At 32.5% G+C, this 20078-nt stretch overlaps 1 protein-coding gene across 1 annotated transcript; it reads right to left on the reverse strand.

Annotated features, from left to right (window-relative positions):
- Nucleotides 1-877: 877 nt before the first annotated feature.
- On the reverse strand, nt 878-19109 carry LOC132549733 (centrosomal protein of 85 kDa-like). The gene is made up of 13 exons (XM_060213687.1): nt 19060-19109; nt 14681-14883; nt 13332-13370; nt 9709-10502; nt 9157-9299; nt 8239-8353; nt 7608-7702; nt 7184-7265; nt 6852-7004; nt 4890-5174; nt 4136-4306; nt 3315-3534; nt 878-2698 (listed from the first exon to the last, which is right to left on the reverse strand). Exons 2-13 carry the CDS (start codon nt 14757-14759, stop codon nt 2529-2531), a joined length of 2346 nt encoding a protein of 781 aa, XP_060069670.1. The 5' UTR covers nt 14760-14883; nt 19060-19109; the 3' UTR covers nt 878-2528.
- Nucleotides 19110-20078: the final 969 nt, after the last annotated feature.

Consider the following 20078-nt stretch of genomic DNA (forward strand, 5'->3'; position numbering starts at 1 on the left):
TTAAGAATTTGTTTGGAAATGACAGATGGTGGGCTAAAAGCTATAAATAGAGTTTTTTTTTTTGTAATTTGATTTAAAGTGATCCAAAGTAATTCATTTTTGAGAGAAACTAGAGAAAACCATATTATTTTTCCTCTAGATATTGATGGAACTCGATGTAAAACTCAAAATAAATTCATTTGTAGGTTAACTTTGTTCCAAATGACAGCTCAATTATAGATATATCAATTACTTGTGATTATGACTTCCATAACTATTTAAACATATTCCAAAGATTTTTCATGAACAGGTGTAAAAAGATCCCAGCAAAAATAATAACTTTTACAGTTAACATTTCAATCTACAGCACCCACTGGTAATGATTTCTTGTAAGTTATCATGGAGTCATCATACACAAAAATATTGAAACCGAACAAATATCACAGTCTATCTACAATAAAATATGTGTAAATGGTTGATGAATATAGAAAATAAATTTGTGCTAAACAGTTCTCTAAGGCACTGAAAATGGAAGTACATGTAATTGATGCTAAAATAATATCAATTATACAAATTAAATCTTTGATTACCAATACTCTGTATGGGGAGATTCACATTGCAATTTTACCCATTTCAACGATCACCTTTCGTGAGGACAGATGTTTTAGATATTGTAAATGAGAATGAGAAAATATACTTTTGTCTATGTACCTTGTAAAGTACAACTTATATACATTGAAGGATAATTTTTTATATTCGTCGACAACCTGTTCACATCATCTTTGGTCTATTGTAAATGTATTACTTCCATGAGACCTTTTCAATGTATCAGATCATTTAAGTGCAAAAACTTAAATCAAACATGTTAAAAGTTATTTACAAATGGGTTGAATGAATAATCAACAAAGGTATATTATGTACAAAATATTTTTGTGTTCTTTTTGTTTGTTTGTTTTTTTCCTTAATTGCACACAAAAACAACAAACATTTTTAAAAGTATTTACATTAAAGAATATCATCTTGGCTTAATATTTTGTCTGGATAACATGGTAATACTAAGTTTGTTGACTTCTATCCTATACATGGATTTCTCTTTGTATATTTTCTGTGAATACTTAATTTCCTGGTTAAATATACATTGGTGGCATTTTCGGTTTTCTTTAAATATGAAATGAAGAAAACATTGTCTTCAATGATAATGAAGGAAAAGGAAAATGATATATGGAATCAAAATAATGTTGAGTACAAGTACTGGTGACTTCAATTTTTACAACTGCTGTGCGATTGTAGGTAAATAAAGTATGGGGTTATCTCCCTTACACTGAGCATAATCAATGGAGCATCTCTCCACCCACAACCCCCAAAAAGTGAGATATATAATTATTTTTATGGTAATGATTTCAGCAGAGAGAAAACTCCATACAAGCTGCCTCTGTTTTCTTATCAGCTATATAAAGCTATATATATGAACAATCACTCAAATTCCCCGTTACGTTAATATGTTAGATAAAATTTTACTCTACAATGGTTCTATAGATATGAACATGCTGGTTATACATCTCTAGATTCAAACTGGTATGAACATGAAATGATGGTGACAAGGTATTTACCTGTATCATCTATCCAGACATAACTACATGGCTTTCACTCCTGATATGTGTAACTTAACAATTCTCACTTCTATATACATTTTATAATTTGAAATTTAATCATTTAATCTATGTTTCAGCACTCGATTAGTTAATAATTCTTTTACAAAAAACAAATATTTCCATATAAATGTGTATTGTACTTTGTTTAAGCAAAATTTCCTTCAGGTTGAACCTTATAACTGAAACATTAGTTTTATTATATCAATCTTTTTCAATGTCACTAAAATGGAGTTAATCAAATAAGTTTACAAACAGATGAAATTGAGGGACTTCAGCTTAGTTAACAAACAGTAAAACACATCTATTTCAATCTAGACCATCTCCAAATGAAGTAAAGGAGTATATCTATGTTATGCAAATCTAACTTCAAGACAGTTTGTAATGTAATTGATAGCATGACCAATAATATGTAACTTCCCCTATGAAACTTTTTAGGTGACATTTTCATTTTCACAAATAATGGTAGGTGGATTAAAATGCTAGTCTAATCCCTGCACTTTTCAGTGTATATGAAATGTCTAAATTCTAATTCTAAACTACATAAAATTCTTTACTGGATAATATTAATCCATGACTAGAGATTCAATTCACTATACAGTGATATTTTGTCTGCACAACAAAAATTTAATAATAGATTTGAAAATATTTCTCCGTGACCTACATATAGTTAAGACTTTGTATTAAGTTCAGATTCTACTTTATCATATTCCAGATTTAACCTTTAACTACGATATCTGGACGACTGACAGACACACTGAACACGAGTCAGTGTGTAACATGATAGTACAGTAACCAGTAACAGGAAGACAGGAGACGATGGGTCCTTTTATCATTGTGTCATATTTGAAGTAATGGTTTATATATCTGCCGTGGTGGTTTATCATTCATCTGAGGTGGTTACTGTGTTGTACAGTTAAGGTTATCCCCAATGTCCTCAGCATATTTATTGCAGATCATCACCCTCAGCTGTTCTATTTCTGTGCGGAGTTCCTGTGTCTTTGACAGCCACTGTTTCATGGTCTGGGCCTCGACTTGTGGTCCCCCATTTGCTGCTGTCTCTACATCGGCTGGGAAAAAAAGAATACCGGTATCTCTTTTCAACACCATTCATAAAAAACATCTGTATATAAAGTAGAAAAGAACCAAGTTTTATACTAAATTCTGGCGGACATATGGATCTTGACAAACTGTGGCCAATTAGTAAATTCAAGATTAGATGACTGGTTTATTTATGATTGATAAATTTCTGAATGTCAAAAATAGCAAAACGTGCTCTGAAAGACTTTCTGAACAATACCATTTGACATTGGAATGAGTGACATCTTGTATATGTTGTTCTAACCATTAAGTTACCTTACTAGGTAGTTAAATACTACATAGAAGAAACCGGGAACAAGCTTAACATTCATTCTTTATTAGTAAGATATGGTTGGGCCTAACATTTTAAAATCAACCCTGTAGTAAAATAGACTAACACAATCCTTTGACCTAATATCACGTAACTTCTATCAGGTCAATTTCTGGCACATCAGAATCCTTAAGATATATGAAAGCCGAGTCCTACCGAGATAACATTCTCACTTTTGGTGTCTCGAAGGCTAGATTTTCAATTAAGTTCCATCCTGAAGATTCTTACATAAACAATGATATAAACAAATTGAAGCGAACTTTTAATCCACTCACCTCTGACCCCTAGTAGGTCAGACATATTAGGGTCCTGACCCTCAGCACGCTGCACACAGATTTGAACAAGTGCCTGGAGCTCGGAAAAGCAGATGCCAAGCTCAGTGGTGAACTGTCTCTGTAGGCGTTGGTTGTCCTCACTATGCTGTTGTTCTAGGTGCTTAATATGCTCTCTCATTGTCAGGTTCTGATCCAGTAATTCTTGGTTTTGGGTCTGCAGCTGTAAATGTCATGTTGCTTTGGTTACCTTTACTTGAACAGCATTCAGATCACCATTATTTTTTCCTTTGCTTATTTCATCATTTCTAGTGACAGTTTCATTTATAATGACCAGACTTTTTTATACACGAGTCTCTAGCCCTCAAAATTTCATCAATTACTATATTATTATCCATGCCTTCTTTTTATTTCTAAATTGAAGAACCCATCAAACTTCTGTGCCTAAAAACTGCTTTTCAAATTTTATGCATTAAATACTGACCTTCCAGTGACATTAATTCTGTTTCATCTCTCAACTCATCTCCAAAACTACCATGCTTCTATTCCATGCTAATCAATAAATACCTACACATGGTACATGTATGTATGTTCATTTAGAACTTTAGAAGTAGTGTCTTTACATATTTCCTTTAACTATGATTTTTTTTCTATCTTTTATCATAAATTCATAAAACCACTTGAAACCCTTGCTAATATTTTTCTGTTTTACGACTTTTTCATTGTACTGCACTCTTTTCTCAAGAGTCACCTTGATAAAATTCTGCATGTTATGAGTGGGATTGTTTTAAACAATTAACTTAACTGTACTGGTGTGACCATACCTGTTTAAGTGTGTTCTTTATCTTGCTGCCTTGCTCTTCTCTAAGGCGTCCATCCTCCCTCAGAGCGTTGACCATCTCCTCCTCCTGACTTAGCCTCTCCTCCATCTGTCTTACACTGTTCTGGTGCTTCACATCCTGGTGACGGATCTTACGATGACATGTCTCCAGTAACTATGAAAAAAACATTTCTATCAAATCTCCAGTAACAACAAATTTATTCTTCTTCATATTAGTGAATACCTACGAAATAATCTAAAGATCCTATATATATATATACTATATACACCTTTCATCACAACAATTTTTTTTTAGTTCATTTTTTAGTTCACTTTATGAATAAAATTCATTGCAAGAACAATGTAATATAGACATGTATTTAACAACAACTAAAGGACCTATGTTCACTGTAGATAACCAATTTTTAAAATGTGATGTCACACCCTCTGGAAAATAAATCTTTCAAAATGAATTGTGTGTTTCTGAAGTCACAACAGGAAAAGAAATTTTCATTAACAGTAAGGAAAACAAACCAGTAACTTTGTTTGGACTCACTTGTGTTTGAGGTATCGGGCACCAAATTACATATATTATTATATAATAATCCCATGCCTTGATAAAGTCTATCATTGTCCAAATAATTATCAACAAATTCACTTTGATTTTTCTGTGAGAAGTTAAAACCAATCCCCCCTCCCCCCTGAATAAAAGTTAATTTCTTTTAACAATGGTTTTCAAGGTGCATTATACTGCCTACCTTCTTTGCCTTTTCCAGGTCCATAGAAAGCCTATCATTCTCCTCCTGTAATTTCTGCAGCTCTTCTTCCTTTTGTCTAAGTGCTGCTCCCTGGCCAACAGACTTGAAGTGATCTATCTGTTCAGTGAGGATGGACAGTTTCTCCCCTAGTTGTGTCCCTTTGTTCTCCACTTCCTCTATGTGGAGGTCGCGAGAAGAGAGAACTTTGCGTGTGTCAAACAGTTCTTGTTCTAGTTCCTCGATCCGCTCCTTCTGCAGCTTGGTTTCTTCACTATAGGCTCTAATGTGTTCAGGTTAAGGCAAACATGAGAAAAATTCACCCCCGATCTGGACAAAAGGCCCAACCTTGGTAAAATGAGTGTGCCAGACCCCACCTTATAAGTATTCACTTACAGAACTTAAAAAATAAATAAATTTTGGAATACATTTGGAGTAACTTATAGATATACCAGTTGAAATGACCGGTGATACATCCATACGTAATATTTACAGTTTTGATATTTTTTTAAACATGACCTTCATACCGATAAATTTTGAAAATCTAAATGGAAGAACCTTTTAAGTGAAAATGGGTGAAAATGATCTTGTCGAATTCAAATTGATTTCAGTCTTGACACCTGTGTTTTTTACATAAATTTATCATATAAACTAACAACAGCAGTCTTTTCAAATACATCTGTCCTTGATCTTTATTCCTTATATTGGAATTAGTGCACATTACTTCTAAATTTAAATACATAAATCATTTGTTTTACAATTCTCATAAATATATTTAATGCTTCGACATTTACAATATCAATAACTTTTTACACATATATATGGTTAATAAAATACTTATGTGAAACCAGAAGGATTTCTTTCATTCCCCTTAAACATCCTACAAAGGGTTTTACTACAACCATTTATCCAGCTTAAAGTTTATACATAGGATTAACTTTTAATCCAGATTTTAAAACGTCCACAACTGGACTCCATATAATCCAAATCTAGACAACAGAAGGCATTTGTTGACTAGAAAAATCTTTGTGAGGTGACTTTTTTTTCAAATCCTGATTAAAACTAGGTCAAATGGTCTAAAATACTGTTGGAGTCATAGTGGGTCAGAACTAATTATCTCTTAAACTATGTTTACAAATATGATTGAAAGATGTTTTGATGGCTTTCAATAATTTACATAAATATACATTTAATTTCAGTATAATGTTTGTTTTAATTCTTTGTTTTAAGGAGAGAAAGGGGATTACAATATGATCACCGTCTGACAACTTTAAAGCATGTTTCGCATTGTGACATTAAGTAAGAAAACAAACAAGAAGCAACCAGGCCTTAATGATCATCACACGCTTAAGATCTATGAGAGACTCAAAACAGAATTGTGACTGAGGACAATTATCAAATTATTTTCTTGATTATTCACACAAAATGTCAGCTCAATGCCATCAACAAATATGTGACTGAAAGTTTTAACAAGGCCTAAAAATACTTTTTCACATTTCCTCATTACACCTCTCCGATTCAATGCTCAATAGCACCAAGGGAACTAAAGTAGAAGTTTATAACCATTTTTTTCTTGACAGTGGCCATATTGGATTTCGAACTGACAAAATAAATACTTGAGAAAGACCATCTAAGGATCAATTCAGGCAACAATATGAGCTGAAACCCACTAGTTTAACTTCATCTTGTTGATCCCAACACACACTGATAGATAGGAAAGAAATAGAAAGCCATGTAGTTGCAAATCAGACTAATTGATTCTCAGCTTGAATATACAGATAGAATTCTGACTGTATCTTTTGCCAAGATCTTGCTGTTAAGTTCAAGATAACTATCCTTACAAAAGAGTTCTGCATCCTAATTCATACACAGTAAAATTTTTCCAACTGCACTTTTCTGAAATACTGTACCCTCATGACATAATGAGCTGTCGCTCCATATCGTGAGACAGAGAAAAAAGGATATCTCTTCATCTTGTCTGGAGGCCTCCTCTAGTGTTGGCAGACTAGTGAGATAGCGTTGTAATTCCTCTTGTTTCTGTTTCAGGCCGTGATGAGCATCTTTCACCTCCAAGAACTTCATCTTCCATTCTTCTTTCTCGTCTTCCAATTGGTCAATCTGGCAAGGTAAAGATCGTAGTTACAAATGTATTGCAGCCCATTTTCAAGAAAGAATCGAATGACAATCAAAAATTTCTGCAGTGAAAAGCTTTGTATTTTCTTAAAACGATATAAAACAATTCCAGATTAATAAGACATTATAACAAACACTAGAATTATGTTTTAGGGTGTCTTTACCTTTGAGTGCATATCATCTTGGAATTCTGGTGCTCGTTTTCTGAGTGCTGTTCTCAATTGCATCACTTCATGTTCAGCAGCTCTGTAAATTATAATAAACCCATGATAAATGTCCACATAATGTCCTGACTTTTATTATCATTTATCTAAAAATGCACCTAGTAATACAAATTTTATTGACAGCTAAGGATAGTTAGTCAAACCATTTTAATCAAGTTTCAGGCAATTTCTGTATCACAACTTCAATTTGCAAACCTACAACTATCTTTACAAATGTAACAGAATTAATCTTGTGTGATTTTTGAGAGAAATTATACAAAAAATCTACTGACAGAAGATACAGTGTTTAAATTGCATGAAATGTGCCATCTCAATTCTATGTAGCGTGTACGGAGTATCACAGTATGGTAGTAATATATCTCACCCCAGTTTGATTTCCAATTCCTCAAGCTCAACCTTGTTTCTCGACCTCAACTCAGACAATTCAGATTTTAATGTAACATTCTTCATCTCCAGTTCCTGTCAGTCAGAATAACACAGTCCATTGAAAGGTTCAGAAACAGAATTGTTTTGAGAGACACACATCATTCAAATGACTATTGGTCTGAATATATCACTCAAAAGAAACTGGTTTAAACAAAGCACTATTCAGACAAGACATATTTCAGGTTGAAGAAGTCAGATTGATTTACATAACAATATATCCTTGCATGTGTTAATAATTTGTGAGCATTTTCATTAATTTTGGTGATATCTGTATCAGCTTGAATACTGTCAGTTTGATATTTTAAATAGGAAATATTCAAAATATCAATCCTATATCAATATATTTTGACACCGAGGAATAAAAATACCAATCTATCTTGGTGTGATTGACCATTATTTCAATCTAAATTGTTAATTTATACTTGTGAATATAATTATTTAATCTAGGACTTGAAAGCTGAATATAAAAGTTCATTATAAAAATTGTTGTTCATTGTCTAAAATGACTAATAAGTTCTGTAATATTGTGGTGGGCGTGGTTACTTTAAGACTAACTACTGACTGGTTACCTTAATCTGTGAATAAGCTTCATTGCCCTGGTCAGATTCACTCATTAATGCTCGTCGAAGTTTCGCCTCATACTGTTTGTTATCCTCTTCCAGCTGCATGTTCTGCATTTTCAGTCTGAGAAAACATTTATAAACAGCCATTGTTTATTACAGCTAACCCTTGATAAATCTCAACTTGAGAAGATTTGATTTCTGTTCCTGAGAAAACTGTGTCAATATCTCCTGTATATTGCAACAGATAAACAGTTATAACAGGTAAAAGATTTCCCTATCAAAACATTTTTTCCCTGTATATACTGTATACCTGCCTTAAAATACTTTACTACATATCACATAACTACGTAAATTTAGTACTGTTTTATACAAAATTATCAATTTTGTGAGGACTTAATTTGTCAATTTCATGAGTGCTCTTAATCCACGAAATCAAATTTCCACCAAAACATAATTTTTTTCAAAATCATGAAAATAATTCCCACCAAAATGTCTGATTTTACAGTGTTATCTAAGTTTCTTATTCAAAACCCCAAGCTGACAAATAAGCATTTATAGACCTTCTTTTGACCAACTAATACCTTAAAACAAGACATACTCAGTATTCTTTCTGAGGGACTTATTGCATTTTCAAAATTAGGAACAAACACTGATAAATACTCTTTGAAATTTACATAAAAAGGTTGATATTTATGTAGTTTTTATGGTTATTTTATGGTTTTTTTTTTTTAATTTTTTTTTCATTTTTTTTTCAGAAGTAACAAATTTACATGTATCACCAAATCCCTCAATAATATAATAGGCAAAAGTTTTAAATTTCCAAAAAGGAAATAACTTGTAAGACAAATTACTGCTATAAAAGAAAGCATACTTCCGTAAATCACAGACCAGGAATGTTTAGAAATCTGTGTAGTGTATACTTACTTGTTAATGTACATATCCTTATCTGATATGACAGCATCGGCTGCATGCTTGACCGAGTTCCACTTATCTGGGTTGTCATCCCCATTAGTGACTTGATTAAACAAGCGGTCGAAGACTTGACCGCCAGTTTTCCCAAATCCACCCTGATTTGCAAAACAATAAAGTAATATTATGTAAGAATGTTCAACGTGCATCGTATTTTGAAATTTTTCTTACGTTCTCAGTAATTTTGATTCCAGTATTTATACATGTGATTGCATTTAGAATTCAAGTCAGATAGTTTTACACAGGTATGTTATTACACATCATTAATGGCAGATACAACACTGATGGTATACCATTCTAAAGTATATAATCATTAAAATGTAATATCTGGGCCTGAAATAACTTTAGTGGAAAACAAAAGTTGTTCTATAGATAATTTGGTATCTCCTGAATGTTATTGATATAGAACAATTCACACTTGGCCTAAAAAATTCTTACCAACATAAATGATATCAGAAAAGATATGTTAGTTAAGACAACTTATCAAGGTATGTTTGGTAAATTTACCTCTTTCTCTATTTGTTGATGCACCATTTGGTCTTGGTGGTGTTTTTGCCAGTTAGTTAAGTCACTTGACACTGCCCCCATAGATACTGGGCGTCGCCCTGTAGAGTCTCTCCCCCGTGTGCGGGGAGGTCGCTCTGCCACATGGGCATCTCCATTTTCTAAGTATTGTTTGTCACTGTACAGATCATCTAATGTAGATTTTCCTGTGGTTACAGTTTTTCTGGCTTGTCTTTCTGTCCGACCATAGTCAACTGCCTCAGTAACTGATGACCGACTACGAGCTGGGGTCATAAACAAATTTTGTGGTACATCATCCAATGACGTTCGCTTATTTGGAGAGGACCAATCGGAGTCGTCTGCTGCAATATTTGGTCTCTCCAAGTCAAAATCGGTAGTCCTTGGCCGAGATGACACATAACTGTTTGTTTTACTCCTTTTCTTGTATGGGTCTGATGAATCATAACCCTTATATTCATACTTTTTCGATGCATACGGAGCAGTTTTATCGAAAGTATCATCAGTTATAACATTCACAGTATTTTCCACATTGAGTTCCCCAAATTCTTTGTTGACGTAGGAGACATCATACTGAGTGTCCGAAGATAGGCCATATTTTGATGGCTTGTAACTATTATATATCTTGGGATCACTATAGTTTGTGGTTCCTAGACTGTCTGTGTGTCTATTCCGTGTGGCTAGAGGGGGACTGATAGTCCCTGGAGGGGACACTGCAGGATAAGATGTATGACGATTGTAGCGATCAGATGTTGCCTTACTTGCACTCGTGCCCCAGCCTGGAGAAACAAAGCACCAAAACACTTTTTAGCACACAATTCAGAACACAGACACGTACAGAAACACTCTGTTAACTAAATCAATATGACAGTAATTTTCTACAATAAAAAAAGTCAGTATTAAAGCTTCATCCCTGGTGATGGATAACACACATTGAATTAAACAACCTTTTTAATATAAAATCAATATCAATAACAAACTTTGCAACATCCTTCAAATTCCAATTGCATGAAAACTGCTGTTTCTAATCAGATTGAATTTCCCAAACTAATGTTACTGTGTTTTTTTTTTACTTGACAACGTAAATTAACATTTTTAGAATTTCAGGGTGATGCAATGTCCAGTCGACACATCAGATTATAGGAATATGAAATCTTTAACTTGTGATAGTTATATAAATTCATTACTATGTGTCTAAACTCGGTTTTTGTTGTACATTCTATAACAAGGAATCTGATGTGCTGATGCTTGAGAAGTTGAGGACCAACTCACTGGAATCTATATACACAATAATTTTAATATAACTCACAATAATAACACTTCATGTAAAATTGTAGTGAATTGAAATTTGAAAAATAAAATCTAACTTTAGTTCATAAAATCATATGTTATACTGTGGATTTCAATTCTACATTTACTTGAAGTCACTAATTTATTTTTTTATCAATGGTAGCATGATAGTAATTACCTGTAGAAGTTCAAATTTACATTCAATTGATTTAAATCACACACATGACTCTCCACAACACGTATCGCTGACTTTATCCTTACATTAAGATTTAAAAGGACTAACTGAGGCATGTAACATGTAAATACAATTTAATAACAGTGTAACATAACCATTTCAGTTATATAGAGTTAAAACGACAGTAAACTGAGTGTACTTGATAGCATTGTGTTAATCCCTAAACTAGTTACACTGTACTCTTGGAAGTCTTAGATAAATTTCCTTCAACACCTATATAACACCCATCCAACCTTCACACCTAAATCACACTGGCCCAACCTTTCGGTTCTACCTAGATTACACTCAATCTCTCTGGTGTAATACAATTACATTTTGTATTCTATCTGTCATAAAAAAAATTCCTCTATGGTATTACAAGGTATTTTAATGCATCTTATCGTCATAAAGCTAAGATTGTTAGAAACTAGTTTTTTCATAAATCAGGGTTTGGAGTATATTAAATGTTTACATGTCATCAGAATGGTTCTTTGTTAAAACTTTTCATATTTGAAAACATATCAACCATTACATATAACGTCTACATTGTTTGAAAACATGTGAAATTTTGAAAGCATTTCAAACTTTTATTAACGTTTTAACATCAACGAGTTAATATCTTGTACATGTACTAAATTTTCCATTTTGAATATAAAGCCACTTATTTATATATTTAACCGCTGGTAATAATTACTACACTGTTGATGCTAATAGCTTTGTAACGACTTGATAACCATTCAGAGGATATTTAAATGGAAACTTAGCATATGTTTTGTACACACTATCTTTATGTAGATTAAACACTGTTAACAATAAAATAGGTTAATCTCCCTAATTATGCTAATTTCGTAAAATCAATTTTTTCCTTTTTTATTTAAAAGTTTAAAATTCGGTTCACATTATTATAAACATAGACATATACAATGGAGAGACCCAAGAGAATGTAATGTTTAAGAAGTTTATTTTACACAACTCACATAGTCATAAATATATACAGTATACTGAGGGTGTATTTCATTTATAGTTCAATCCAAAAAGGTTGTTTTCATAAGCAGCTCACAGAATTATAAACTCAGTATATACAGCGTGTAGATGTTGTTGAAAGTTCACTTCACAAAGGTTATATTATATACAGTGGGTGGATTTATGAAAGTTCACTCTATACAGGTTCTTGATTATAAAGTGTCTGTTTAGTGAGGTTATATATAGCATACCACTGGTTCTGTCTACTAAGTAAATGTCTGGTAGGTGTACACTCAGTAAGGAGGTAATTACACAACAGATATCAGACACAGGGTGATGAATAATAAATTAACACACAATTATTGGAAATAGACCACACAAATGGTTAAGGATAATATGTAGATCTTGGCTATATTTCACATGTCAATAAACTTACACCAACATATAACAGCCCTTTATGAGAAGAAGTTTATCTTAAAGATCAACATATTCTGAAATTTATCTATACCAGACTGATGATGAATCTTATTCCAAACATAACAGCCGATGAATGAACTACCAGGTCACTTTCAATAAATTGTACAAAGTAATTAATGATTTCTAATCAAAACGTTTATTGCAAAATGAGGCATTGACGACCGCTGGTGTGAACCTCACATGCAGCCCTTATAGCTTTGCTTACTGCCAACCCATTTTGTAGTTATTGTTTTTTTCTTTATCATTCCTTCATATCTTTCCCTTCATACTAACCCTCAACGTTACACAAGAACTTTGTCACATAAAAGGTGACATCACGACAAGGTTTTTTGACGATGTAAAATAGTGACAGTATCACAGGTTTTAATGTACAATGGTGTCGGTAAACAATGTTACTGACATATTGTGACATCACAGCAAGGACTTCCAAATAGACAATTACCTTACTCTGTAAAACTGCCTATATTATCTACATACCCATCAATAATGTTACTTATATAACTATCACATTTGAATTATGTACTAGATAAGGACCTCAAAGGTTCCACTTGCTGATAAGTATCTTTATTGTGTCTCCACACAAATACCAACTTAAAACAAATGTTTGAATAATTTAAATGTTTAAAAAAATATTCCAATAACAATATAAAACTTATATACATACCTGATGAGAATATATGATGCTGGAGCATTTTCTGGTAATCTGTGGAAACGAGAGATAATAAATAATTCTGGACATCTTGTCTCACTTCCAGACACGAGTTTCGTGCTCTCTTTAACGAACTGGACATCATTACGTAAAATTATACACAGTAATCACTCCTAAAATCACATGATTCCATAATTTTCACTTCTGAAGGTTCGTCAAAATTGTTGGCATTTTTTGTCAGTAAATACATGTAATGAATTCCAATTGTTCATATACAGCTAGTACATGTAGTTAACTCAAAACAAATATGTGACCTAGAGTGGAATTTTTAAACAATTAAATCTCATGAATAAAAGAAATTCTAGATTCAGTGGATTTGTAATGTGCACCTGGTGAACATGTTGATATCAATACTGTAAATAATGACAAGATCAACAATGTCAACAAATCATTGTATTACCACACAAGACAATAGTTAAAAATACCTACCATTCTACTGTCCTCAGTATACCTCTATAGCTAAGGTAAGGATGAAATGGACGCGGTGCTATCGACAACACACAATAGTTCCTATTTAAAACCCAAAGAAGATCAGTTTGATCCCAACAAGAACTAAGTATTACCGCCCCAATTATCTGCGATTAACCGTGCACAGCGTATGAAAAATGGTCATAAGTAAATAACGCAAAAAATTCCAACAATCAGGAGTCGGAACAGAAGAGTGAACGACAGTCCTGTTTCTACTTAATTCACGAGACCGTAACATGTACACAAACTGTCATATCACTACGACTCATCAAATTAAATCCTCAGCTTAATCCTGGTGTCATTGAAAAAATTCAAATTCAAAAGAATGGAAAAAAAATCCCCTCACAAACTCTTTAAATATGACTGTAATAATATCTAAGGGTAGATTCTATTCCGTCATTCAATATTTGCATTTCGATGACCTTGTGTTCTATAGATCAGGAACATATACACCTTTTGTTTATTGTCAGGCAATTAAAGACTTAACTCCCTGTGGAACCACGTCTCCGATACCTACACCGTATAACATTTATTTGTATGATACCACCTGGAGCCGTTGACAGCCATCAATAAGCCTAACTTACAGATAACAATACACTTGCATTTGTTTGTTTTCTTTTGTGATACTGATCGTGACTCTATTGTATAAGTGTACGATGTTTATTGACATGCCAGGTGACGAGTTTCTGCTATCAGAAGACACTCAACAGATTTATATAGAAAGCATTGTTAGATATTTTAACCACCACCATAGGTGTGTTATATACTGTGATATTGAGGATGATAGGTACAATACAACAGACAATGTACTATCTACCTGTTGTACAAATACTCACCTGGGACATTACTGCCTGTCCCAGTTGTGTTACTGCTAGCCCCAAACTGTGTGCTAGGGGTCGCCCCTTTCCATGACATGACTGAATGCACCGATGGAGCTTCCCTACTGGAGCATGAATATCACCTGTCAGTTCTGCAACTCAATTACAAATTCGCTTCATATCTTTTTCCTTGTTGATCCACATGTTTAACAAGACTTCGCCTGAAATGAAAATGAATAACAAACTTTCAAATATGAATTAAAATTCCAGTTCAAAATTTTCAAGTGCTTATCAGTAAATGTCTTTCCAAGCATTACAATATAATAACCTGTTAATTTATTTTGATAAAGATCCAATATACAAGATATTGGTAGAGTGAAAGCTTTACTTACATACACAAACTGATCCTTAGATAAACAGGGCCTTTCTGCTACCCTGTTACATATTTATGATAGAGACCAACCTTCCCTAATCCTATTTTTCACTGCTTATTGGTCTGGAACCTAATATACATGTAGCCACTACAAAGTTTATCTTTTATTCATTTGACAATGAAATACAGCCACACACACAACTAACTATTATTGATAGCTTGAACAATGTAGCACCTGGCACTATTGTCAGCACCTTCTACATATTACCAGTAACTGTGTCAGTCTACACCGGCTGACCACATAGGTGTTAATATACCAAACTTGATACACATGCAAAACTGTGTAAACAAAGGCATACATTACACCCAAATAGTGTGGAAGATCTATCGAACGATTTAGTCACTCAACAGGGCATAATATCATAGGAAATTCAAATATTTGTGATCCATAAAGTAACTGGTAAATATGCTACAAAATTTATCATACCACATTTTGTTGGAAAAATATTTTCGATAGACAAAATATTAAGCACAGAATATTCCTTCCTGAGTGATTAAAAAAAATGAGGAAGATATTATCAACTGATGTATTACATTATATATCAAAAACTGATTCCTCATGCTCTACTTAGAAGTAGAACAATTATTTTATTTCTATAAATATTATTTATATTATATATACCATTATAGCAAACATTATATAAACAAACTTTTGAGAAATTCAAAATCTCCTGTTCCTCTGGCAAAAGTATATCAAGATACTTTAATACACTATTTTTCTCAATATACAAAATTACACAAAAAACTCAGCATCTTGTATATTAAATATTATTAGAGGAATGATTGGGAAACCAAATTTACTATCCCCAAAATGTATGTTAAAATTGCATTTTTTCCTGTAAAAAACTTCTGATGATATAGTAACAAATCAATAACCATTGGAAAACCATAAAGCATTTGGCATAGGTGAATAAATGCATATATTTGTACTGTGAAACCTATATCCCAGATAAAATCACTGGCCCAGTTATTCCCATAGACTTGTTTTTTGGTAAGGATATCTTTTACCAATTCAAGGGAGACAACTCATTTTACGGTAGTTCTCTGGGGTGTATGTATTATAAAAGAAAGATAGTATATTTTGAAACTAACTTTCATGTTTTGAGTGCTAGCTTGCAGGCAGATATTCTAAAATTATTAGACACCTTCCTATCTTTCAGTAACATATATCAAAAAAATGTTCAATAGTCTCTAACATAGTTATATATACATCATTGATGACAGAATAGATTTAGAAATTAAATTAAACCTATGAACAATTAATTGTTCCCCTAGAAACTAATAATCACAAACATGTACACACATGAAGTCTGGAAGAAAATGTTAATCAGTATTTTGATTGAACAATTCATTTATCAATAATAAATATCTACATACCAAAATACTGATACAGGTAAAAAATCATAACGTAAATTTTGAAGTTATTCAAATTACACCAATTTCACCAGATTCCAAATCATAGTGTATTATCTTTTTATAATTTTATGTCTTTTCAGTTTTTGTTAATTATTATAATAATTAAGATTTCATAAATAAATCAAAAAAAAAAATCAGTTGCATATTTTTCCCAGTCACATATATATGGTTTTAAGTAAATAAAAGAGTTCACAAAAATATGATAATTCTATAAAGAAAAAAACATGAATTTGTAATAAATAGATAAATATTTATGCAGCAATCAAGCTTCTGAAAACATTTTCTTTTGTATAAACTAAATATATCTAGGTATGTCATAAATATATAACAGAAGATAAGCAAATCATAACATATACATTCATTAACACTAATGCATGTTGTAAACAGTATCAGCCAGGTCAATTGTTTAATTAATCCACTAATCGCCTCATAAGCATAACTGTTAATTAATACTGATAAAACCCATACAGGTTTCCACACAAGAACACACAAAGTAGGTGAATATAAAAATAATGTATACACATTAAATATGTATAACTGGAAAGGTCTAAATTACCAAATCAATTTGTTGTAAGTCATGAAATTGAAGAGGCAAATGATAAAGGATAGCTAAATGATAATAAGGTGCATGGCACAACATGCACAAAATGTTATTTAGAATTTGACTTCTTTGAATGTGTTATTTGCAGGTGAAATAACATTTCATTTGTATTGCTATGTAAAAAAAATCAATTAGTAAAACACCTTGCATCATACAAATGTCTGTAATTGACCTAAAGTTTCAGCTTTGAATTACTTGCAGTAACTTTAATGGGTCTATGCATTTGTATAAAAGAATATTTAACTATGCAGATTGATGTATCCATGACATGTCTTATAATTTATCCATGATTTATTTTAGTCTTCAAAAATGAAGAATGTCAATATGTAGGAGTGATTCACACACAATAAAATGAAAGAAACAAATACAGACATAAACCTCATTTGTCATTATGTTCAATTTCTTAAGGACAATACATATGAATTAAAAGATAATCAAAATACTTAAGTATGTAAGTTTTGCATGAATCTGTCTTTCCACTTTCATATTTGCAATTTAAGACTGGCAACTAGTGCCAAAGAATTTTACTCACTAAATGAATGAGGACATCTTCTAAGCTAAATATTTGCTGTCATTCATATCAACAAGTTTTAGAGATGTCACCTCCACCAATACACAAAAGGATATATGAAATATTATCAGGATTCAAGTACTTGAACAGAATGTTGGGTACACTTTGTGTACACAATAAAACTTCCTTCCTCCAAACACACATGAACCTATGTGCATACAGTACAGATAATGAATGTTTATCATACGAGGTAGTTTCAAATTATAAGCTTTCATTTCACCATTTCTGAAAATCTTCATGTTATGTTCTAAATAACTGTAGGTTAACCCTGATACATTAAAAAAAAAAATTTAAGCATACACAAAAGATAAAACATCCATAATTCATAATGTCATAATTCATATATGCAGACATTGGATACATCACGGTTTGTCTGTGACACAGAGGTCCTTTCTTATTTCAATGCTTCTGCTGCAATAGTCGAACGCTCATTCGACTCAGTTAAAGAAAAGTTGTCTCTAGCAATGTGATATGTTGTGGCTAGTATTTTACCAATTTCATACTCCCCCTCCAGTAAATAACTTGTCCTGGGGTTACAGCAATGCCTGTGAAAGTAATGCTAAGTATTGTTCCCCAGTTCGTACATGGGTGCCAGTGTTACAGAGAACATTTCTTACTTTAATGCCGCCACGAGGATTCATACTCAGGACCCTTGGTTTACTATTACAACTGAAACTAACCATAGAAAATCTAAGGATGTTTTATTTTATACTTATTATTACCATTTACCTTTTATTTTAATTACCTAAAGATGATTATTCATAGCAGTTTTGAATTATATAAATTAAAAACGGTCCCATATAATGTGAGAACTTTCCCTATCATAAAAAAAAGATTAAAAATGAAAACCATGTGACGAATAAAATGCTGAAACTCGTAATTTTATGCCCATATGATAGCATGAGGCCAAGACATAACATTCCGCTTTGGGGTTTTGGCCAAGTCACTATTTTCTGATGTCGAATTTCATCAAAGTTCATATATTTTTATCAAGACGAAATCATAGCGACATCCAATTAAAGCAGCTACACCAAATTAACGTCAAAAAGGACTCTCATTTAAAAGCTAGACTTCTCATTTATAATTATACATACTCGACGAAATATATTCACATAAAATTCTGACGATTTCAATTGATATATTGACAAACATCCTGCATTTAAAAATACCGTTTAGATTGTTAGGCTACGACCTATCCATCTCCGTAAATTATTCATGATCATTCAAGTTCGGGCATCTTTGACTTTGGTTTCCAGTCAACCGTTTCACAATGATTCACTTTTTCCACCAAAGTCCGAAGACAATAGAGATTACGACATGATTTATCGTACTATATAAAACCAGGATTAAAGTATGAAACCGTAAAGTCCACTTACCTGCGATGTATTTCACATCTCACTCTTTCTGTTTACATTTTACACTGTGGCACAAGTTTGTCTATGTTGATGAGCTTTTGTCAGTAGTGTATATACGTCGAAGAGCTGTGCAAAGGGAGGTCAATCTGTACCGCACTATTATTTTTCTCTTGTAAGTTTTTAGTCGTAGCCTACACAATGGCGTCACGCCTTCTATCAGTTAATTTTCTATTTGTTTTCTTACCTAAACTTATTTTAGTAAACAATTTTAATTGGACTGGGCACAAGTGTTCCAACGTATTTTCTCTATAAAGTGTGACAAAATACATAATATGAGGACAAAACAACTTGTTTAAATACAAAATTACACATATATATATATATATCAAAATCTGTTAGATTGAAGTATAAATTGCTGAGTGATTTTACATATTTTTACTTTATCTTCATTCGAGTAGATATCACTACCATGTAATAGTAACTGCAGGTCTAGTGGGATAAAATCATTTATTTCTCGGTATAGAATTACTTTCTGGTCAGCATAATTATTACAAGCGAAGAAGTGACTGTAAGTGTCTCCAAGAGGATGTCCGCACTGACAGTAACGGTAATCCATTCGTTAACAATTACATAGACAAAAATGACAGTTATTCTTCAACAGAAATATCCTTTAATTTTCAAAATATTGACTGCTAGTCCCGTAACTGATAATGTGAATCACGGAACATATTCCCGACCCTTAACTCCTTGTTTCTAACCCCCAACCCCTCCCTCTCTTTACTGCCGGGCTCCATCCTAGTTCCCGTCCCCGTATTCCCAGGTTCTCCTCGCTGCTCCCCCTCCCCCCTCCCCTCACTCTGTTATTAGGACTTTTTTGGCAAATCGTTGGGCCGTTTAAAGGAAAGTGAACGTCCGAGATCCCTTTGACAGGCAAATAAATTTTTAATCCAAATAAATTAACTCTAATTAGCAATTACCAATGACATTTTTTAAGAGGAACATTATTAGTAGATATTGACGGAAGTTTCCACGATTTATCT

This window comes from Ylistrum balloti, unplaced genomic scaffold, assembly GCF_031769215.1.
Source record: "Ylistrum balloti isolate Yb309-2 unplaced genomic scaffold, AGI_CSIRO_Ybal_v1 Utg370076, whole genome shotgun sequence".
Lineage (NCBI taxonomy): Eukaryota > Metazoa > Mollusca > Bivalvia > Pectinida > Pectinidae > Ylistrum > Ylistrum balloti.